The sequence below is a fragment of the Oryctolagus cuniculus genome, chromosome 14 (genome assembly GCF_051225735.1).
Source record: "Oryctolagus cuniculus isolate XC-2025 breed Fujian yellow rabbit chromosome 14, ASM5122573v1, whole genome shotgun sequence".
Lineage (NCBI taxonomy): Eukaryota > Metazoa > Chordata > Mammalia > Lagomorpha > Leporidae > Oryctolagus > Oryctolagus cuniculus.
Window position 1 is genome coordinate 38,800,745 of NC_142880.1, and position 17,143 is coordinate 38,817,887.

Here is a 17,143-nt window from a genome sequence, read left to right on the forward strand (position 1 = left end):
CAGGAACTGAGCCCAGGCATTCTGACATGGGCTGCAGGCGTCCCAAATGGCCATCTCCACCGCTGTGCCAAACACCCACCCCGTATCGCCTTCCTTGCATACGGTATTTCAGTTCTCATCGCAGCCGTATGAGGTAAGCATTGTCTCCATTTTACATATGTGACAGAGAATGCTTTAATAGCCTTCCCAGGTTCCCACAGCTTATATGTAGAAAACTTGGGATTCAAACCCTGTTATCTGACCATCAAAGTTCTCTTCTGGGGGTGGGCGTTTGGAGCAGCAGTTAAGACACCACTTGGGATGCTCGCTTCTCGTATCAGAGTGCCTGGTTTCAAGTCCTGACTTCACTTCCAGTTCCAGCTTCCTGCCCAGCTCATTCTTGGAGGCAGTAGGTGGTGGTTCAAATACTTGGATCCCTGTTATCCATGTGAGAGACCCAGATTGAGTTCCTGGCTCCTGTCTTGAGCCTGGCCCAGCCCCAGCTGTTTTAGATATTTATGAGAGGGAACCAGTGGATGGGAGATTTCTCTGTGTCTCTGCCTTTCAATTACATAAAATTTAAAAATTAAAAACAAAAAATAATTCTCGTGCCGCTCTCAGATGTGTTGGGTCTTTATTGTGAAGTCTCAAGATTCTGGCACCAGGCCCTGTCTCCTCATTCCCATATGAGCACAGTGATATCTTCCTCTCGGGGCTAATGTGATGCTAAAGTGAGCTGCTCTGAGTTGTGAACGCTCTGTAGCAATGAATGACACGTGAATGAATATGCAGGGAGGACGGAAGAAGTTATCTTCCTTTTTAATCCTGGCCCTTCCTTTTTCAATAGGGAAACAATGTAACTTGGCTCTAACTTTATAGACTCAGAGTTGGGGTGTCAGAGGAGAACTGAAAGGCCACTGGCTCACCCCAGGTGTGCAGGATGGAAACTCCGTATGGCATAATAGGTGGCAGGTGTTTAAGTGGGCCCGGAGGTTTGAAGAGCTTCCTCCACATCCATTTTGTCATTGGAGCCTCAGACTCTTCGGGCAGAGGCCTTTTATCTTGTCGGTGCAGATGGAGCAGCTGAGTCCCAGAGGGGCTGTGCCATCTGTTTATGCCACACAGCAAGCCATCGAGAAAGCAGGGCCTCAGCCCAGCTCCTGGGCCTGAACCACATTGTACCTGCCCTGGACGGGATTTCTAGACCAAATCCACAACATCCTGGGCATTTTAGGAATAATCCTGTTTATTTGGATTGTAGCCGAGGAGTCTAGTCGGGGCTTTTGTGTTTTTAGTGGAGATTCTGTTGGTAGAGGAATCATAGATTGGGCCAAAACAAAGCTGAATCAGAGTAGGAGAAGGGGTCACAAGCTGAATTCTCTAAATGCAGGTTTTTATGTTCCAGGCGACACTGTTTTTTCAGCCATCAGCGTCTTCATCCTTTCTGCTGCGTGTCCCTGTGTATTGGGAGCTTAGGACGTAGGGATCATTGGGGTGCTGACTGATTCCAAGTGTGGAGAGCTCTCCTCCCTGTGAGCAAGGTGCCTGGTTAGACTTTGAAGGTGCTCTTCTGGTCAAGGTTATGCTGTGCGTGGAGAAAGAGAAGCCGTCGTGTATTCTGTGTTTGTCTCTGAGAGCATAAAGGGGTTTCAGGGATGGAGCCGTATCACGTGAGCATGGTTGCACTCAGCCTGACCATTTTTTTCAGTAAATTGGGTGTCCTGCCTTTATTAAGGTCAGTGTGAGGACGAGGCTCAATACATGGCACACTGTTTACTCACCCAAGGGTTTCTTTTCCTGTCTTGTAGTTTGTGGACAACATTTCGTCTCGAGAGGAAGTAGACCATGCAGAGTATTACCTTTACAAGTAAGTTTTCTATTGGGTTTGGCCGACTGCTGTGTGATTTCACACCCCCTTTTAACATGAAAAATGATACAATATGGGGTGATTGATGCCTTGCTTTTTTAAGTTCATACTGTAGAGATCTTTCCCTATCAGTAAGTAGAGCTCTTCCTCATTTTTATAACTGCACCATATTCATACTGTGAATATAGTATTTATCTAGTTCCCTATTGGAAGGGCCTTTAGGTTGTAATCTCCTTTTCTCTGTCTCATTATATACAATGCTATAATTAATAACCTTGTCTAATTCTGCCCATAATTCTCATGAGTGTTTATGTTTTTAATTTTTAAAATGTATCGACTTGAGAGGCAGAGATACACACTGAGAGACAAACGGAGCTCACATTTGCTGGTTCACTTCCCAGAGCAGAGGTCTACAACAGCCAGGGCTGAGTTAGAAACTCCATCCAGGTCTCCCACCTGTGTAGCAGAGACCCAAACACTTGAGCCGTTGTCTGCTGCCTCCCAGGGCACACATTAGCAAGAAGCTGGATTTGAGAGTGGAGCCAGGACTTGAACCCAGGCCCTCTGATATGAGATTCAGGCTTCTCACGTGGCAGCTTTAACACTAGATCAAATGCCTTCCCTATATACTTTTTTTTTTTAAGGTTTATTTATTTATTTGTTTGTTTGAAAGGCAGAGTTATCTACATAGAGAGAAAGACAGATCTTCTGTCTGCTGGTTCACTTCCCAAGTGTCCAGTTGCCTGGGCTGGGCCAGGCTGAAGTCAGGAGCCTAGAACTCCATCTGGGTCTCATGTGGGTGGCAGGGACCCAAGTACTTGGGCCATGGTCTGCTGCTTTCCCTGGCACATTAGCAGAGAGCTAAAGTGGAAGTGGAACAGCCAGGACTGGAACTGGCACTCCTGTGGGCTACTAGCATTGCAGGTGGGGCTTAATCCACTGTGCCACAGTGCTGCCCCTGTCCTCTTCCCACTTCCCCCCATATACTCTTAATTTTGATAGCTGTAGCCAAATTGCTTTCCGCTGATACAGCAATGTATCAGAGAGGCCTGTTCTTACAGCTTGGCCAGTAAAAGAGTATTTTGGTTTTTTTGTTTTGTTTTGTTTTGTTTGCTGATCAGGTGAAACATTTCCTTTATATACACAGGTTAAATATCCGTGGTCTGAAATGGCTGAGACCAGGAGTGTCTTGGATTTTTTGAGTTTTGGGATTTGGGAATTTTGCATAGACTTTACAGGTTGAACATCCTTAATCTGAAGATTTGAAGTGAGAAATGCTCCAAAATCTGAAACCCTTTGAGCCTGACATTGGTGCTCAGAGAATTTAAGGTGCAGGACATGGAGAAGTTGGGGTTTTGGATTAAGGATGTTCAACCTGTATATGTCTTTCTCTCTCATACAGATGGAAATACGCTCTGTACAAACTGCTTGGCATCTATTTCCAATTAACACTATATTTTAAAATATTTTCTGCATTACTGCTTTTGGCACTTCATTCTTTCTCATAGTTGTGAGGAATTCCATTTTGAGCTACAGATACAGTCACCCTAGGTAGAAAGAAATGTGTTCAGTACAGCGTTCTCACTAGTAGCACAAACCCGCAATGACCTAATGCTCGTTAAATCAAGGGCTCGTTTTTCAGTTCAGAATGAGATCGTACAACTAGCTTTTTATTATGATTCCTGTTTTAAAAATCTGACTTATGATTTGTTCCAATTATTAGACTCCAAAAATAGACTCAGATTGAAATGTAAAATGTTTCTAGTAAGCATTGTATCTGAATTCTTATTTGATTTTGCTTCGATTTGATTGAGAACTCTTGGATATTTAGCAGGTACATTGTAAAAACCTTACTCTATTTTAGTGCAAATTCGTTCAGTTACATTTTATTTTACTGCTAAAAAGTAATGAAGCTTCTATTTTGTATTTCTGATTTGGGTCAGTTCTACTAGCATTTTTTTGTTTTCTGCTTAAATATAAACCTCAAGTAGGCTAGATTCCATCCTTAAATCTAAAGTTGTCTTGAACAGTGTCCTAAGTTTAAGTTCCAGGTTCTGAAGTCGTAATGGCAAGCGTCCTCTTACCCTTCCCTAAGGTAGTATAAATGGACCCCTTGGTGAGGGGGAGCCCTGCCACCCTTCAGTGACTCTGTAGGACTCCGCCATTGCTTGGTAGTTACTTTGTCCATGGTCAAGCATTTGAGTTGGCACCTGGACAGTTCTCATTTTTGCTTTGTCCATGGACAAATGCAGAAAATGGTTTGATTTTGAAATTGAAACTATTTCCTAGAATTTCAACCTGTAAAACACAGTGGCATTGCCTTGGAGGAGATTCATCACAAGTTCACAAGTACTTCTGTAACAGCTGGTTGGTTTCAGCAGTTCGGCATTCAGCAAGCATGTGCTGAGGGTCTGTTAAGTGCCTAGACCCTGTCCGAGGTTCTGGACACCCAGTGATGGGTTAGGTTAGACACTGCCCCTGTGACTGAGAAGTTTAAGTCCTACCTTCAAGACCTTCAAAGATTGCATCTTCAAATCATGTCCACTTTTGTGTGGCCTGGAGTCTTACTGAAAGATTTGTAAAATGGCTGCTTCAGTTTCCACATGGATCATGTAGAACACTCTTGATCTGAGCCAGTGTTGGGTTTCAGATTCCGTTCTTTGCTTTAATTAGAGCTAATGTTCCAGCTAAGACTTACCATCTTTTTAGTTTTGTTCTTTTTTTCCCCTTCCATTTCTGAGAAAATTACCTTTGTTTTTCTCAGCTTACTTTTTTCTTTTAAAGAAAGAAATGTTTTTGTGACTTGACAAGATCCCAATTGTGAGTGTATGAGACTAAGTACAAATGTACAAAGCTGCATCTAGAAGTCGCTTCTGAATCCCAGACTTCTCGCAGCTTCTCACTGGCCCTGCTTAGTTCCTCATTCCCGAGGCAGCGCTGGGTTGTAGAGCAAGATGAACAGTAGGACATTTGCAGTGGCTCCTCCTTGGCCCTCCCACAGCCTGTGGATGCGGGCTCTTAGCTAGCAGACTGTAGCTGCCACATCTCAGGATCAAATCTGCCCAACCATTCTGTGAAGACAGCTGGAGCCAAAGACGCTTGGAAACTTGGACGATGGAGAGCTGATTGAGCATCTGCCATGGTATCGGGTGCACCAGTAAACAGTGCCAAGTTCCAGCAGTTGAGGGTACTGCTGGCGCTTGCCAGCTTGCTACCAGCAGAGAACTGGAGCCTTTGAATCTCTTGAAGTACACGGTTAAGTGTTCAGGGGCATCGGCCATAAAAGAGTACTGGGGTCTTTTAAGGAGGGATAGAAAGGCTGCTGTTGAGGCAGCACGAGGGAGAGCAAACATGGGAACACTCTTACTTGGCTGTGGGGACCAGCAGCCCTGTGATCCACGTCTACCCTGCTGTTTCTAAATAAAATGGAAACACCAAGGGAAGGGAAAGGATGCTGTGAATCAAAGAATAATGTGAGCTAATGATGATGGAAGCGGTTACCATTGGAAACTGAGTTGATCCAAAAACAAAAAACTCATGGCTTTCTATACATGTAAAGGGAACAATTAACCAAGGCTAAAGGGGATTAAACCAGAGAGAATGTTAAAATGGAGTAAAATAAAGTATGAAAGCTAAGAATAAGAACTGTTGGGCTATAATAAAGAAAGAAAACTTAGCTAAAATAATGAAGACTTATACAGTTTAGGCTAGGGGGTTGGAAAAGTAGATATGGGTGGGCTCTTGTACAGGTCCCCTTAGCTCGCTAAGTAACAGACCTCTTTATGAGTTGTCTGCAGGCTGCCTTCGGAGAAGGGCAGAGAGGCCAGCCTGGCTGTCATAGGACCTTTGCTTCACTTGGCCAGAGAAGCTGTGCCTCCATTGCTTTATATCTCAGGCTCTGCAGAGAAAATTTACAGCAGTCTACAAACTTGGATAAGAATAAATCCCTTATATTTCTTGTTGTCTATGAGTTTTTATTGCTGTTTGTCTTTAAGAGCCATGATCTTGGAGCTGGCACTGTGACACAGCAGGTTAAGTTGCCATCTGCAACACCAGCATCTCTATAAGGGCACCAGGTCAGGCCCCAGCTGTTCCACCTTTGACCCAGTCCCCTGCTAATGTGCCTGGGGAAGCAGTGGAAGATGGTCTAAGAGCTTGAACCCCTGCCGCCCATGTGGGAAATCTGGATGATGCTCCTGGCTCCAGCCTGGCCCAGCCCTGGCCATTGTGGCCATTTGGGAAGTAAGCCAGCACATAGAAGATTCTGTGTGTGTGTGTGTGTGTGTGTGTGTGTGTGTCTGTCTGTCTTGAGACACACTCCTCCCAACCCCGTCCCGGCCCTGGTCCCCTGGCGGAGGCACTTCAGGGCTGAGCCCATCTCGCTGCCCCCACACCTTCTTTTCTTCCTGCACCTGTGCAGAAACTCAGCAGCCTCCAGTGTCCAAGTTTTATTTGGAAGGCAGAACACCTATCAGCCAGAAGCTTGCCTTACTCTATAACGTGTGAACTCGACCAAGAAAAGAATGCTTTGTCTGAAAAGAAAACAAAGACCTAGAATACTTCAAAAGCCCTGGTGAAATAAGTAGAAAAGTGCCTAAGTAAAGGGATCTATTTTTCAAACAAGTTCTCACAGCAGGGTTCTCAACAGTGTTCTGTATCTTAAGCCCTCTGGCACGCTGACAAGGCCCACGGGCGGGTTTCTCACACGGAAGTCAATTACACTGAAATACAATTATCAAGATGGGAAGAACTTGAGATATGGAAACATATGTGCTGCTAATGCCTGAAATAACGTGATCTAGCTGTGGTTTCATCACTAATCTTTACACAGTGATGAACGCGGTTTGTCAAGATACTCGCAACAAATACACGATATGGAAAATCAGTGGTTTCTCTTGGTGAGGACACTCTGCCTTTCAAATAAATATTTTTAAAAAAAAAGGCACTCACAATCTTAGTTCTTTCTCTTCAGGAGATCCACTTTAAGGATCTGTCTGTGTGGGTCCCTGTTACTTTCCTGCAGGCTTATGTGGAGTTTACATAACAGGAACCATTACCTTTATCATTTTGTGGCGAACATCTTTCCTGGGCCACCTGAGCTTGAGGCTCCCCAGGTCCACGTGTGCTGCCCGCAGACAGAGAGGCATGCCTGGGAGCGGAATCTACTCATCTAGGAGCTGAACCTGCAGGTCACCAATAAGGTGGCACCCTCAGAAAAGCCTTGACTTTCATAGTTGTAATAAGCTTTAACAGTTCTTGTGTGAGCATTTGATTACCGTACTGAATGAATGCAAGCTCAAGCCATAAAAATTCCTCCTTTCCACTTGGTGTCCACCTCCTCACTGAAGATGTTGGCAAATTGCATTTTTTTTTTTTTTTTATTTTTGATAGGCAGAGTGGACAGTGAGAGAGAGAGACAGAGAGAAAGGTCTTCCTTTGCCGTTGGTTCACCCTCCAATGGCCGCCGCTGCAGCCGGCGCACCGCGCTGATCCGATGGCAGGAGCCAGGAGCCAGGTGCTTTTCCTGGTCTCCCATGGGGTGCAGGGCCCAAGCACCTGGGCCATCCTCCACTGCACTCCCTGGCCATAGCAGAGAGCTGGCCTGGAAGAGGGGCAACCAGGACAGAATCCGGTGCCCCGACCGGGACTAGAACCCGGTGTGCCGGCGCCGCAAGGTGGAGGATTAGCCTATTGAGCCACGGCGCCGGCCGGCAAATTGCATTTTTAAAGGCTTATTCAGGCCTCTGAATCATGTTGGGCCAGGAAAGCTCACAGGTGCATGAAATTAAACTTGCTCCTTTTACTATCAGAGCATCAGTAATCAGAAGCGGTCATTTAATCTGCAACATCAGGGTCATTCCTGAAGGATATGTGCTAGACGTTTCTCACCTATGGAATATATTCTGTAAGAACGCATTTTTGAAGTGGCCCTTTGGTTTTTAGTAAAACCTCGGAGCGTGTTGAAGTAATTGTCCTACAGTAAGAGCTCCATGGAAGGTGTCCTGCACTTCTCCGTTGTCACCCAGTAGTGAGAGGAAGTCAGGGATGCATGACCAGCAGCGTGCTGCCAGCACGCTCGTCTCTGTGCCTTGGCCGACCTGGCAGATAGCAGGTGTCCCTGGTTGGAGATGGATGGCAGGTCAGAAACAGCTAGGGCGAGGCAGATGGCCGACTGCATGTCTCCAGGTCCCAAGTTGGCAGCCAGCCTAAAAAGGAAGGACCAAAATAGCTTCATTTTTCAATAAGCACAAACACCCTGGTGGTGACTTGGGAGACGGGAATACCACCCCAGGCCTGTGTTGTAAAATCCGTTTCCACCTATGGGGAGAAGGGAGAAGGGAAGTTTATTAGGAGGAACCGCATGCTTGAGTTTCCGCAGCAGTAATTCTCCTTTGAGAGCATAGAGATGGTGTGTTGTGGTAGTAAAAGGCAGTCAGATTCTTCCATGAGCGGATCACCATGTCTCATTGCACTTGAGTATTATTAAGAAGAGTAAGAGCCCAAAGGGAGGTAAATCAGAGCATCTTTTTTTAGTAGCATTTCCACACTCTGGTATTGCCACATACTTTCCTATTTGCTGATCCTCACCACAGGAGATAGTAATTGTTAACAGCTCTGTGTTAGAGGATAGCACACCATCAGAGGCATAGATCACACCTGACCCTCGGCCTCCACTGCACAGACTGTACTAATCTTCCCACTCCTATTATTTCAGCCTGGAGCCTGATCGTGGGAGGGGTATGGAGTGAACCTGCAAGGTGTTTTCCTAGCTTTGGCTTGAACATTCCAGCTAACTTTACCAGAGTGATTTTGTGGTTACTCTTACTGCTCTGGTGTGGTGAATGGGTATCCTGGAGGTTCCTGTTTCCCGTAGTCCAGGCTGCTGAGAACATCAGTGTCTACTCTTGCCTTACATGTGTGTCTTCCTAAACTACCAAATTGGTTTCAAAGTGGTTGTACCATTTTACAATCCCAACAGCAGTTGCAGTTCCTCCACATTTTTTTGTCAAGATTTATTTATTTAAAAGAGTTAGAGAGATATCTTTCACCTGATGGTTCACTCCCTAAATGGCCGCAATGACAGGACTGGGCCACACCAAAGTCAGGAGCCAGGAGCTCCTTCCAGGTCTCCCATGTGGGTGCAGGGGCCCAGGGGCTTGGGCCTTCTTCCACTGCTTTCCCGGGCCACAGCAGAGAGCTGGATTGGAAGTGGAGCAGCCATATGGGATGCCGGCACTGCAGGTAGCAGGTGTACCCGCTGCGCCACAGTGCCGGCCCATCCATACTGGTGTGTGTTTAGTGATATCTCATTGTGGTTTTAATTTGCTGCATGACTTATGATGATAGTCCACTGATTAAGAGTTCAAGTCTTTTTCCCGTTTTTAATTGAAATATTTTCTTACTGAGTTTTGAGGATTCTTTTTCTTGTAGACGTGTTTTCATTCAGTTAACTTTTACATTTTTTAAAAATTTTCAGACATAAAAATTGTGCACACTTATGGGGCATTTTGTGATGTTTCAGTACGTGTGCATTGTGTAAAGCCCAGTTGGGGTAAATCAGTTTATCTCCTCAAATTTTTACTATTTTATGGTTAAAACATCCAACATCTTCTAGTTTGCTTTTGTTAACAGTGTTTTTCAAAGAGCAGTTTATATTTCTGATGGAAATCCAGTTATCAGTTTTTTTCTCTTAAAGATTTTTCTTTTGCTATCATCTAAGAAATTATTGCCTGACCCAACACTACAAAGATTTTTCTTCTAGATTTTGTTTTAGGAGTTTTGTAGTTTCAGACTTCGTAGTTAGATCTCTGGTCGATTATGAGGGGGTTTTTTAGTTGGTGTTGGTTTTTTTGTTTGTTTTGTATACAGTGTGTGAGGTAAGATGCAAAATTAATTTTTTTGGCATAAGAATGCCTGGTTGTGTCATCGCCCAAGTTTTGTTTTTTCTATTGCATAATGGTGTGACTAAATAAGAGTGATGTGCTGTATTTGTTTTGAAAAGCTGGAAGAAAGGGTTTTGAATCTCTTCACCGTAAAGAAATGATGCCTGAGAAGATAGATGTGTTTACTCTGACTTGCATGTGATGCCCCATAAATATGTATGCCTTTTATGTATCAGTGAAAAATAAAAATTAAACAGAATTTTTTTAAAGATTTATTTATTTATCTGAAAGGCAGAGTTACAGAGAGAGGGAGAAACACAGATCTTCCATTTGCTGGTTCACTTCCCAAATGGCCGAAATTACTGGAGCTGGGCCAATCTGAAGCCAGGAGCCAGGAGCTTCTTCTGGGTCTCTCATGTGAGTACAGGGCCCCAGCACTTGGGCCATCTTCTGCTGCTTTCCCAGTTGCAAGAGCAGGGAGCTGGATCAGAAGTAGAACAGCTGGGACATAAATGGGCATCTATGGGATGCCAGCACCGCAGGCGGAGGCTCTCCAGCTACTCCACAGCACCGGCCCCTAAAGAGGTTATTTTTAAATTGTCTTTGCTCCTTTGTTGATAATCAGTTGTTCCTGTATATGCAAGTCTATTTCTGCACTGTTTTATTCTATTTCTGGATCTCTGTTGTCTCCTGCTGCAATACTACACTCTTGATGACTATAGTTTTTAAATAGGACTTAAGATAGGTAATGTCAGTTCTCCAGTGTTGTTTGTCTTTTTCATTTGTTCTAGCTAGTAAGGTCTTTTGCATACCATATAATTTTAGAATCACTTCTTGAGATTCACACACATGCTTGAATTACCAATGTAGGTAAATTAGGAACAATATCAATTCAAGAAATGTATTAAATGTCTAGTATTTATTTAGAAGTAAGAATGGAAAGGGGGATAAGTTAATGAAGAATATGAAGGGAGAGATTGATTTTGTGAAAAACAGTAGTCATTCTTTTTCATGGTGGGCAAATTTAACCTGCACCAACAAGATTTGAAATGGAAGTACATGAGGACAGATGTCATATCTATAGGATGAACAGTTCTCAGCTGTGCATTTAAGGGAAGTCCTGAAGTCGCAACACAGCTTAAGAGTTTTTTTCTTCCTCACCAAAGCATATTGTATCGAACGAAGGGGGTAGTATTACTATAATCAAAACAATTATAAGTTGATTGAAGATAATTAGATATGTGGAACCATTGGCTATAACAAATAGGTAAAGTGTATGTTGTAAAGAAAATATGCTTTGGGCAGGCTGGAAGACACATTGTCATCATCAGCAAAAGGAGGCAGAAAAAGGAATGGCCTTGAAGATTGATGGTGGCCCTTGGAGATGAGATGAGTAGAAGAGACAGACGCAGATGTTCGGGATGAAACAAGCAATGGAGTTGGGGTTACAAGGAAGGGTCAGAGCTGGCTTAGGGGACTGCACTAACCCGGGAGAGGAGTGCCTCCCAGGGATTAGTGGGAAGGCAGGCAGATTACAGAGGGACTAGAATGGTGACAAGAGAAGAGAGTTTAAAATGTGCCAGTAGCGTGCATTGCTAGTAGATAGGCAGATCAGTGCTGCTCCTAGAGAGAATTTGGCGGTCTCTGTCAGGGTTAGAAATGCACAGACTTTGACCCGCTGATTCCCTCATTTACCAGTTTAGCCTTTGGTAAACTCACATATCTGAAAAATAATGTCTGTTGCATACAGTGAAAGAGAAAGAAAGAGAGGTCTTCCATCTGCTGGTTCACTCCCCAGTTGGCCGCATCGGCAGGAGCTGCGCCGATCTGAAGCCAGGAACCTGGAGCTTCTTCCGGGTCTCCCGTGTGGGTGCAGGGGCCCAAGGACTTGGGCCATCTTCCACTGCTTTCCCAGGCCATAGCAGAGAGATGGATCAGAAGAGGAGCAGCCAGGACTCGAACTGGTGCCTATATGGGATGCCGGTACTGCTTTACCTGCTATGCCACAGTGCTGGCCCCCGCAAAAAAAATTTTTTTTAATATTCATAATATGTTAATTTGTTTGAAGTGGCTTTTATTATCTAATTTATAATATTCCAATTTATATTTTATATATTATATATAATATACATAATATATATTACTCCAATTTATATATATATATCTAATTTATAATATTCCAGGAGAGTTAATAACAGGGTGAATTTTTTTTTATCGACAGGGTAAATATTGGAGTGAAATTAAATGCCTTTGAATTGAAGTGATAAAAGGCCTAACCTGTGATAGCTGACAATAGAACTGAAGAGATAAATGTATTGTAGGGGAACGTCAGCCAGCAGGACTCATAACAGTTGAATGTGAAGATAGAAAACAAGCGGTGGAAAAGTAAACTGAAAATTGGGCTTCGGTTAATGGGAAGTGGCTGGATCTTTGATAGGGGTCTTCCAGTGGGGACCGAGTGAGAAGGCAGCAAGAGGGGAAGTTTTTCTTTTGCCTTTTCATCGTACACAGGTGTGTTTCTAAATTTGCTGCATTCTTTCTTTTGTCCATACCTGGACTGTTTGAAGGGAACTGGCCACTGGAGAAGGAGCAACTGCCAGGACCTACCCATTAGATCTTCCTGGTGGCCTGGCAGCGGCTGGGAAATTCTAGATGAGGTGACCTCTAAGTGCTGGCAGCTTTCAGCATCTGCCACGGGGAGGCCTGGATGGACCAAGTGATTTCTGTAGAGGTCCAAGCCGTGGCAGCTGCGGGGGAAGATCTGTGTTCTAGACCACGGTCTCTGTGCCAGTCCACTTTTTAAAAGGCAGTCTTAGTAATCAGAAGATACTCAATAAATACGTGAATACCGCATAACAAAATAGCATAGGATTAAATAAACCCAGAGAAAAGTTGACATGTAGGGATTCAAGAATAAACCTGCATTATCTTGGGAAAATGCACTCGAAAGACCATGAAGAGTCAGAATGGAAGGAAAGTAGTGACTTGGATCTTGGGACCAGCTCCATCCCTGCTTTGATCTCTAGTTGGAGCCAGTTGCGCTGACTCTGGACGTCAGCTTCCTAGGCGAGTTAATGATTTTGGATGCCTCCCAACCCACTTTCCACATCTAAAACTCAGTTTCTCAGTCTCACTGAGATGACAGCTGGGCATCATCACCAGGAGCCTCGGACTTGGAAAGCCTGACGGTCTCCTCTTTGTTTCTTTCTTTGTGAACTTTCTTCACTTAAACCAGGGGTGGGCAACTTTGTTTCTTCCAAGGACCATCTCGGTATTTATAACACCATTCTCAAGCCATGAAAATTATCAACTTAAACATTAGCCAGGGCTGACATTGTGGGTGGAGGTTTAAGCCACAGCCTGCGATGCGGCATTCGATATAGACACTGGTTTGAGTCCCAGCTACTCCACTCTGATCAAGTTCTCTGCAATGCACCTGGAAAAGCAGTGGAAGATGGCCCAAAAACTTGGGACCCTGCAACCATATGGGAGACCCAGATGAAGCTGGTTCATCTTCATCTTGGCTTGGCTGCTGTTGTTATTTGGGGAGTGAACCAGTGGATGGAAGATGTCTCTATTTCTGTGTCTTTCTCTCTTTCTCTATGTATTCCCTCCCCCCTCAGTCCCTTTTCCTTCTGTCTTTGTACCTTTGCCTTTCAAATAAATCTTTTTAAAAAGATTAACCTGCTGTAGATTTATTGAATTTCAAGTCCTGCCCGGGACTGCCTTGGCAGAGCCAGGCCAAATAATTTTGCTGACTTTATGTGGCCCATGGACCAGGCATTCATCACCCCTGAAAAACAGTGAAAGTGAAGTTTTGCTCACCTTAACCATGAATATCAAAAGGAAAACTAAGAGATGTAAAATTAAACAGAAAGGGCAGGGGATGCATTAGTTTCTTGCAGGCTTCATTTACTGTCTGATTTGTAAATACCTTCAGTAAATTTTGTGGAATGGGAAATTGGGTACTCACGTTTTCCAAGGAAAACACACAACATTTCTCTGAGAGGCCCATAAAGCACATGTTTATGATGTCTTGCATATACATATGATTAAAAGGAGAGGGCTAAGGTAAATCTTAACAGCTTCAGAATCCTGGTGAATTAAACCTAAAAGACTCCTAAAATATGACGATTGTATCCCTCCCCCCAAAACAATTATGTCCCAAGTTGTTTTTCCACAGTATAAAATTCTTTGAACAAAAACATCTTTCTACTGGCATTTTCATAATTGTGGAGTCATAACCGAGGTGTAGGAATTAACAGCTGTCGGGCAGAGAGAAAGGCATAACAAACATATAACCTTAATGTGTATTGTATGAACCCTACGTTAGTAGTGTTTTGTACGTGTGGCAGTTTGCAGATAATTAAGAGATCTTTTCAGTAGCTGGCCTGATATTTAAGGGGGAGCTAAGACGATAAACAGAAGAGTCAAGGAGAGATTTGTGGGAGCAGAAGTCTCGCTTGATTGCATCATGATTGTTGTGGCCAAAAGCAGATTCCTGAGTATTTCCAGATGCTGAGTGTCTGGACACTTGAGGAGCTACAAATATTTGATGAGAATTTTCTTTAGTAGTCTTGGCTGCTATCATTTTTGTAGTAGATTTCCACTGATGTTTATTTTGACCTGACAGATTTTATACTTGGCAGTCTATTCTGTTCTTCCTAATAACAAAGCTGATTTTAAGACAGTTGATATCAGCATTTCATAGCTAGTTACAGGCCATGCAGGGACTTATAACCACGTCTTCCAACTCCAGGCCACTTCAGCACGTGAACAGGGCATTTCTTAAGCACTGGCCATTGCACAGGTCAATAACGGACACTACTGAGGGCTGAAACTGAAATTGGTCATTAATCTTCATTGCTAAAGATCCTGGCAGTTTTTATGGGAAGAACTCAGGTATTGCTTGTTGAAATGGAAACTCCAGGGATCTCATGCGTCTAGATTGTCCTGGTCCTTTATTTGCTAACTTAATTAATAGCGGCTGTGAACAGTCTGTGTGGCACACCGACACAGTGTTGTCGGACTCCAGCTGGCCAGGACTCTGCTGTTCTGTGACTATGCCCTGTACTTATCTTTGCCATGGTCTTCCTTCCCCATCTCCAATAGAGTACAACCTATATTTTAAGATTTGTCCCAAATTCTGCTTCATCAGTAAATGTACTCTGAATTTTTTTTTACTCCCTCTGAATCTTCTGTAAAATTTAATTTTAGCTGTTTGGAGGTGTTTGCTTAGCTTGTGTTGTCTTTTGACTAATCCAAAGGATGTGCTTCTTATTTTCCCCTACTTGAGAAGCAGTATATTATAGGTCCAGGAGTGGACTCTGGAGACAGTGTGCCTGGATTTGAGTCCTGGACTGACTATTAGCCATGTGATTTACTTGCTTCCCGCCTAGGTGCTGAGTTTGAGTCCCAGCTGTGCTCATGATTCCAGCTTCCTGCTAATGCATGCCCAGGTGGGTGGCTCATATAGTTGAGTTCCTGCCCCCCAAGTTGAGTTCTTGGCTCCCTGCTTCTTCCTGGCTCAGCTCCAGCTGTTGCAGGCATTTGGGAAGTGAACCAGCCAGTGGGAGCACTTGTACATGCTCTCTCTGCCTCTCCCATTAAAAAATTAATTAATAAAGCATAAATTCTGAAGCTATTAGAACAGGCTTAAGACAGAGAAGGTCAGCGCTCAGTAAGTTTGACCTTTAATATTGGCATGACTGTATTATAACATCTTAAGGACTCTTTTTTTTTTTTTTCCCCCTTCCCATTCTTCTCTCTTTAGGAAAAATATTTTGAATGTTAGTGTAGTTTTCTAAAGCCATCTTCTCCCTCAGGGCATTAAGGTGGAAAGGGCATTAGCTCTCAAGGGCAGGGAGAAATAGATGCTTATGATTGCTAGCAGTTCAGAACCCAGATGGAAAGCCTATCACATTTGGGGGAAGGTACAACTCATCAAAGCTCTCAAGTGTACCCACATTGCTAAGCATATAGTATACAGAAGGGGGCAGCAGAGAGTCATCTGCATTCTGTACAGAGAAAGGGACAAACCTATAGAAAGTGATTTCCAGTTAGGAAAAACCTACTCTCAAACCGACCTCTTATAATCAAAGTGCCAGTTAGACACACAAGAAAGAAGTTTGTCCTGAGGTCTGGGAGCATTTAGACAGCTGAAATACAGATTGTGGGACTGCTTCCAGTGATTTTAATTTTGAAATCTCTGGTGTATCATAGCAGCTCAGAAAAGCTAAAGCTGTTTGGTTGTCAGCATTCCTCACTGTTTACTCTATTTTACTGGTTTTTTTGTTTGTTTGGTTTTTTTTTTCCCCATTTGTTGACACTAAGAGTCTCTATTTGTGTAGTCCTAATTGGTGTGTGGAAAACTGGGCTGCTGTTACCTTGCAGGTTAGGATCAAATATACACAATTTCCCCATATTTAAAAGTCATTCTTTGCTTTTGAGAGAAGTAATTACATACTTTAAAAAAAAAACTTAGGAAAAAAAATCACTGTTTTTTAGTGTGTTGCCTGCATTTTTTATTGCATCTTTACATTTTATTTATTTTAGATTATTTGATAGTAGCTCTCAAATTTCATCTATAAATTTAATGCAATTCCAAATAAAATCTCAGCAGAATCTTAACCTGAGACTTAGAAGACAAAATAAAATCGTTGGTCTACCAGATAGATAACAAGGTTTATTAGAGAGCTATAAAAAATAAAAATGAGATGTTGTCTTAGGTTTAGACAAGCAGACCAGTAGAACAGAGTAGAGAGCCTAGTAGGAGCAGCATTTGTTATATGGAAATGAGATGAGTTTCCAGCAAAGGGGAAGAATGGGGGTGTTAACAAGTGCTGCTTGGACAGTTGATTAATTATATGAAAAAAATTGATTCCTACTTCAGGACATATGTAAGAACATTTTTTAAATATGCATTTAAAAATATAACATTTTTAAAGAGCAAAACTTAAACTTTTAGGGGGTCAGTGCTGTGGCATAGTGGGTAAAGCTGCCACCTGCAGTGCCAGCATCCCATATGGGTGCCTGTTAGAGATCTGTCTGCTCCACTTCCGATCTAGCTCTCTGCTGTGACCTGGGAAAGCAGTAGAAGATGGCCCAAGTCCTTGGGTCCCTGTACCCGCATGGGAGACCCGGAGGTAGTTCTTGGCTCCTGGCTTTGGATCAGCGTAGCACCAGCTGTTGCAGCCAACTGGGGAGTGAACCAGCGGATGGAAGACCTCTCTCTCTCTCTGCTCTCCTTCTCTATCTGTGTAACTCTGACTTTCAAATAAATAAATCTTTAGAAAAAAAAACTTTTAAGAAGTCCATAACAGTGCAAGGGAGCTTCAAAAGTTTATGGAAAATCATAAATAAAAGGTAAGTTTATACTGATGTACAGTGATTTTGAAATCTGTAATACACATTT

The 17,143-nt window shown here is 43.3% G+C and overlaps 1 protein-coding gene across 14 annotated transcripts in view; it reads left to right on the plus strand.

Moving 5' to 3' along the window:
- MRPS27 (mitochondrial ribosomal protein S27) overlaps positions 1-17,143 on the plus strand; it is a 102,069-nt gene that overhangs the window by 29,057 nt on the left and 55,869 nt on the right. For all 14 annotated transcript variants that reach the window (XM_051833253.3, XM_089312576.1, XM_002721108.6 and 11 more), the window contains one exon: positions 1,788-1,846. In XM_051833253.3, coding sequence (XP_051689213.3) covers positions 1,788-1,846 — 59 coding nt within the window. The remainder of the gene's footprint in view (positions 1-1,787; positions 1,847-17,143) is intronic.